The sequence below is a fragment of the Cynoglossus semilaevis genome, chromosome 1 (assembly GCF_000523025.1).
Source record: "Cynoglossus semilaevis isolate Cse_v1.0 chromosome 1, Cse_v1.0, whole genome shotgun sequence".
Taxonomy (NCBI): domain Eukaryota; kingdom Metazoa; phylum Chordata; class Actinopteri; order Pleuronectiformes; family Cynoglossidae; genus Cynoglossus; species Cynoglossus semilaevis.
Window position 1 is genome coordinate 26320656 of NC_024307.1, and position 6640 is coordinate 26327295.

Genomic DNA, 6640 nt, shown 5'->3' on the forward strand with positions numbered 1-6640 from the left:
CCCCCGTGCCTCCCATTTAGAATTATTTTACCAGAGTTTTACAGACTGAACTTGAAGATGAAGAAACTGTGAAAATAATTTCACCGTGTCTAAATCTGAAGGTAGTGATGTCACTGGTACTTCCTTAGCCATTTACCCTTGGTGTTAGAATTTAAACATAATTTAGTTTTGCTTTTTATAATAATGTACTCAAAAAGAAAAAAAACCTACCTACTTAAACAGTTGTTGACTTGTTGGGCAATCGATTATTATTCATTGTTTTGTTTCAATTACCATTTAATTTACACAACCAAACAATTAAGAAATAGTGCTAACTGAACATGCTATGAACACTACTTGCCCAGTGTTTTCCTGCCCATTCAGGTTTGTCAGGTTAGCATAAACAACAAATGGGCTTGACAGGTTTGAAACATTTGAATAAAACCATTTTGTTATGGGAACATATGCAATAAAGGAAATCTGCCTGAGGGGCAAATTCAACAGCAGCACTCTCTAGTTTGTGTAATTATGACTTTTCATCCATTAACACCAAGTTCCCAGTATTGCAGTGTGTTTTAAACTGTTACTATAAAATGCTGAGTCAGTCGTGTTGGGCCTCTGCATGTCTGAAAACTAGTTTGTAGGCAGTGATTGCATCAGCAGTGTTCAGTTTCAAAGAGGTGTGGTTTTTAACTTTACACACAGAACAAGCTGCTGCATGAGAAAAGGCAACAACGACAGATGATATACAGATAATCTGCCTCTGTGTTTGATTTCGCAGCCTTCTGTGTAGCTGGTGGTCTGATTTAGAGTTTTTGAATCATGTCAAATAGAAAAAGATTGTTGCTGTTGCAGCAAATCTGCTTATGTTTTTGTAAAGAATAAACCAATGAGACTTGGTACATGGTAATATTGAACTATTTTAAGTTGTTCATTCATCCTTAGAAAGTATTTCTTTCTACTTTAAGGCAGATAAACTACACCAGTACAAGGTCAGCACTTTTGTCAGATGATTGATCAGCGAAATCTATCACACAAAACAGGTGCTAAAAATCATCTAATAAAAAGCTAATAAAATGCTGCTGTAGGCCACTAGATAAGCAGTGCTATTTTAGATGCAGCATAGAGTCTCTGAAACCCCCTGCTTATTTCAGGGTCTCATAAATCCAGTTTCGCCTATGAGGAGAAGTACCTCGGCTCAACCGGTGCCTGCAGCTCATTACTTTGTTTATTTTTCACTTGCGGTCTCACTGTGTTCCAGTCGAGCATTCAGCTGTCTTGCTGTTTGAAATCTCTCTCACCCACTCATTCTTTTTACTGTGTATTCCCCTTTTAAAGCTTTCGTGTCCCAGAGGTTACTGAGATTGTTCCCCACAGTATACTATAGAAAAGTTTCACTTCTGGCACCGAGAGTGAGAATCTTCTCTTGTACCATTGCACACGTGTATCATTTTTCATACACTATATCTTAGGGATCGATTTCACTAAAAGGAGAAAAAGAAATGTAAATCATTATTGCATTTCTTTGTTAAATCAGAACGTCCAGTTGAGATTAAAAAAAAAAACCCTTTGGAAGAGAGACCTGACCAAGGCAGCAGCCAATCAGACACAGTAAATTACAACACCATAAATAACAAATATATATGAACCAGATGCTCTTCCTGACACTACCCTCACCAACTTATCCGGGCCTGGGACTAACCCTAGGAGGACACAGAATGTAGCCCCCAGTGGCTGGTTTTCTGCATTTCATGAATATACATTTATATAACTGACAAGTTGACACCGAGGTCATTTGTCAGTAGATATTTATTTTAATGACGTCAACCACCAATCAAACGCCAAAAGATTTGTAAGCAACTCATTGTGACACCATCGAGATGAATAGTAATAACAATGCACAGACACTTTGGAATAAATATTATATATTTATATTATTTGTAAAATTAACAGCTTGTAACTGAAGAGAATAGTCTTGTATTTTACATGCTAATTTAAAAAAGTAATTATAAGAAATTTTGTAGCACAGTCTATTACCAGAGCAAAATTAGGAAAATAAAAAGAAGCACCTTACATCTTAAATTCATTCAAAACTTTGTGTACATTAAGTGTAATGATTGTCTTGCACACACACACAGAGAGAGAGAGAGTGTGTGTGTATGTCATTAAGCCACGGGTTTACTCCCATTAAGAACCTAAAGTGTAAAGCTCAGCGTTCTCCCATCTAAAAATAAATCACTCATTCTCACTGGTGAGCACTTCCTATTTGCAGCTCTTGCCAATTCCCTGTTACTGCTCTAACAATGGACCTCAGGTGGGCCATAAAGCAAGATTATGTCGTCCTGGGCATAGCTTACCAACTGTTGTTCAAGTTTCCTTCCTGCTTTTGGGAATAATCTGTTCCAGCTTTTATTTAAGTTTTATATTGGCACTTCTAACTGGCAGGTCTGGGAATGCTATTAGTTTCCATGCTATTGTTTACTACCAAGAAGGTAAAGTGAAGGGGCTTGGCCGCTACTAAAAAAAAAGTGTCCTTATGGGGCTGATGCTCCGACAAGACAAATATGTCCTGCAACCATCAATTTGGAGACAGCTGTAGCAGTCGTCGAACCACATGTGAAGTTGTAACACGTTCGTTCTATAAGTTGTTTTATGTTGAACATAAATAGGACAGATCACAAAAAAATGTTAGACGCCAAGTGCCTTTAACACGTGTCAAAAGTAATTTAGCATGATCTGAGACTTGGCACTCTCCAGGGGCAAAGCAGTATAGGATCCTACACTTGTTTTTGCAACTAAGAGATTAAGTTAATACTTAATCGTTTTTATTTGTTTTGGGTTTTTTTTTTAATATTTTAACACACTGATTTATTGGATCAAGTTTCCAGCATCTAAATCACATTTCCAACGTCAAAACAAATATTTTCTCTTGGCCCAATTAATTATCTTGTCTTTTCAGATGCCAGACTCATTCCAGTTGGCCAGAGATACACGTTGGTTTAGTGTTCAGGCGTGTTCATGGCAAATAAAGATCTGGTTCTGTCAACATGGATGTATTTAATGTAAAAGATCCCAGTTCTAATGCACCTTCTGCTATCATTTTAAATGACAGCTACAAACAAGAGCAAAACCCATGAAGCCCAGCTATACCCACATTTGCTATTCAAAAACTCGTTCTAAATTTTTATCTCAACAATGTGTTTCCCAATAAGATACTAGTGGATTTACAAATACTACACTTCAGAAAATCCTAAGAGTATAAAACTTCTGATTTATGATTTATTTGAAATGTGTATTTGTTTCTGAAATAATTTGTGATTAGCCTTAAATAGGTTAATATTCAACCATATTTATCACCGTTTTTGAAGTGACCAGTAAGACAAGTGATCCCAGTTTGCCACATCACTGGGAATCACAGACTGCACTTTCTGTACAATGTCCAGCTCATAAGGAATCTGTTTTTTTTTTTTTGTTTGTTTTTTTTGTACCTCCATTGCTTTTCCAGGAGCCTTGGCATGACTTTTACCTCCATCCCTGCTTTCTCAGTAATGTTGCAAACATTTCTTTGAGATTGGATGAACCGTGCCAACATGCCCCTATTGTGTACACAATAGGGGCATGTTGAAGATGAAGTAAGATGGCTGTAAGTTATAAAAGACAAAGAAAGACAAAACTTGGAAATTGGCCTACGTTACTGACCAATAAATTAGTATGTTTCTGCTTTCTAAACTCGTATTTCCCCTCCTCTCCCACTTTCTCCTTAGTCCCAACTGAAAATGAGACTCTTTGTCACAGTCCTGACACAGCACTTTCTGAGTGTCTGCTCTTTTTCAGTTGAGGCCTTAGGGCATCGACCGTCTCTTCTTGAACAATGGCCATTTTTGTTTGCTTTCCCCTTCATTTTGGGGAATTCTAGCAAAACTGGTAAACCATTGTGGACCAATAAGGTGTGGTTACTATCTCTAGACTAATCATTCTATTTGAATGACTCACCTGTCAGTCACACAAGATGTAATCTAGATAACCTCCCCCTCCCCCCACACACTTTTCTTTGAGATAATTGACAAATGGATCACAAAAAAAAAAAAAAACCAAACAAACAAAAACCATAAGGCATTAAAACAAATTGTCACACAGCAATGTACAAGGAAGACTTTATTTTTTACATTCCCAGTTGTACACCATACATTGATTGTGCTACATTAACTTTCATTTGTGTTGTTTTTTTTTTCTGGTAACTTTTTGCCCTTCATGATGGCTCCCAGGTGTCAGTCAGACTCTTGATGTTTTTATGTCTTAGATTATGATGTTACCACTGTTAGTGTAGGTGAGTGACAGAGATACTGAAGTACAGTATGTGCGTAGGAACAGAACTATGATGCAAGTCGAGGACCCCATGTATAGTTCAACGACAAATAAATATGGAGAAAAAAAAAAAAAAAAGGGTAGTGCTATAAAAAATAAAATGCAAACCATTTGTGGTCAAAGCCCAAATTCCAACAGCAACTATTTCTGAATTTCCTCCCAAATGATTACTAAGTGGACTGCAAATTGTTCATTTAAATCATAACCTTATCACATACCTTCTGTTGTCGTTTTCAGCACTTGGTCCAGTGGGATCCCGGGAACCCTGAGTGTTTGCTTCGGTTGGTACAGGAGCTCCTCCAGCAGTACCACAGCTACCAGTGCCAGCGTTTGCAGGAGAGCTCCAGGCTGCTGTTTGAGTACGACAGCTTACTGGAGGATCCCAACTATGGACGCAACATGGAGATTTATGCCGGACGGAAGAACACCTGGGTAAGATATGTTGTCCTGTCATTTCACACATTTAACATTTTAAATGACTTCATTTGTATCTAGATATCAGTCTACGCATCAATGAAAACAACTGCTGAAACTAAGGACGCGCCACTTGGCTGTTGTTACAATTACGTTGGTTGCATTTATGTCTGCAGTTCAGTCCAAACTGATTTTTCAGTGCATCGTGATGCTGGTCAGTTTATTGCATCTTACATTTGTATTAATAAAAAATATATTTTTATTTTCATCAGCAAAAGTTTTAACAAAACATCATCGTCAAAGCTGTTTTTCAAAAGGCCCTCAGCTGCCTTTCACACTGTTTGTATGCAAATGCATAAACAGATTTTAAAAACATTAATTTGGATGAATGCATTCACTACCAACAGTGACCCTAAAATGACTGCAGATCTGCTAATGGCTCTCATCCAGCTCAAATGTTACGTTCAGAGGAACTGAGAAACAGGCAGGACCCAAATGCAGCACTTGTGAGACATTGATCAGTTGGAGAAAGTTTATGCATTATGTCTAAAATCCTAATCCACTTACTGGAGTCTGGGCCAAGCAGGAACAAACAACACGCAGGGAAATGACAGGCAGGAATAATCAGGAACTCAGTTGAGTAAAAACACAAAACAAGAAGCCAGGAACACTGTGGCATGAAGGACAAACTTAGAAACGCAAAACACTGACCACAAGGCAGCAACACTAAACAATGACCTGACTGGGACTGAGTGCAGGAGGGAGGTATATATACCCAGGGCAACAGGTGACACCAGTGAGACTAAATGACCAAGGACACACAGGACACAGGTGAGCGTGATGACACTGATTAACACAGCAGAAACAGAGACAGGAGGGAGGGGAGACAAAAGGACATCACATAAGTGTCTATGAATGGGGCTTTAGTCAATGAGTACGTAAAAATGTAGCAATGTAATGTTTAACAAAAAAGTACAAATGTATCTTTCAAAGTATCAAATAAAAAAATACCTGTAACATGTGAAACTGACATTGACAACTTCAACATCTGCAACACCCTGATGATTGGCTACCTGTATAAATAAACATGACCAGAAATTGGAATCAGCAAGTCACACATTTGCCTTTTGTTTTTACAGACGGGAGAGTTTTCAGCTCGTTTTCTTTTAAAACTCCCAGTGGACTTCAGCAACATCCCAGTCTATCTACTTAAGGTAGTGTGTGTTTTATTTAAAATGATGACAAAACTCAAACACCGTATATCTTTGTCGTGTTTTTGTGTATCTCCTCACTCCCTTTTTTCTTCTCTTTTATTCTTTCTTATTTCTGAAATTTCTGCTCTTTTGCCATGTATTTTTCATCTTCTCATGTCTGATGATTTATTTCTGAAATGTCTGCTCTTTTGCCATGTATTTTTATTTTTCATCTTCTCATGTCTGATGATAACATGAAGGAAACAGCTGCTAAGATTACCATCACATCAGTCTGCCCCCCCCCACCCCAGCCCCTTTCTCTCTCCTCCCCGTACTCCCCCTCTCTTTCTCAGTGTCTCGCTCTTTCCTTCCAGAGCTGCCTTGTTACTCAAGATAGATTTTTTTTCTTTTTCTGAATGTTTTAGACAAGAAAGGCAGACCTGCCTGGAAGCTATACTGTTGACAGGTTTTTATTTTTTACTTTTTTTTCTCTCTCCAAACATGTCTGCTGTCACATGGGTTTCATGCAAATGCTTTCAAAAAGGTGGGCAGAATACACACTGACACCTTTGGCTGTGTAGCCACTGACACGGTGTTGCCTAAGAGGATGAGTTTATTTATTTACTGATTTCATTACTAAAGCCGGGGTGTCACAGTGCTGTCCTGTCACCCTGATCATCTCTCATTTG

General features: G+C 38.2%; 2 protein-coding genes across 4 annotated transcripts in view; one reads left to right on the top strand and one right to left on the bottom strand.

Moving 5' to 3' along the window:
* rbks (ribokinase) overlaps positions 1-4699 on the bottom strand; it is a 38109-nt gene extending 33410 nt beyond the window's left edge. Inside the window, exon 1 of one of the 2 annotated variants that reach the window (XM_008322412.3) lies at positions 4563-4699. The gene's annotated coding sequence lies outside the window, so the exon portion shown is untranslated. The remainder of the gene's footprint in view (positions 1-4562) is intronic. The other variant, XM_025059766.1, reaches the window with a different exon arrangement.
* Positions 1-6640, top strand: part of babam2 (BRISC and BRCA1 A complex member 2) — a 37585-nt gene that overhangs the window by 5480 nt on the left and 25465 nt on the right. For both annotated transcript variants that reach the window (XM_025059675.1, XM_025059699.1), the window contains exons 5-6: positions 4582-4776; positions 5898-5972. In XM_025059675.1, the coding sequence (XP_024915443.1) occupies positions 4582-4776; positions 5898-5972 (270 nt within the window). The remainder of the gene's footprint in view (positions 1-4581; positions 4777-5897; positions 5973-6640) is intronic.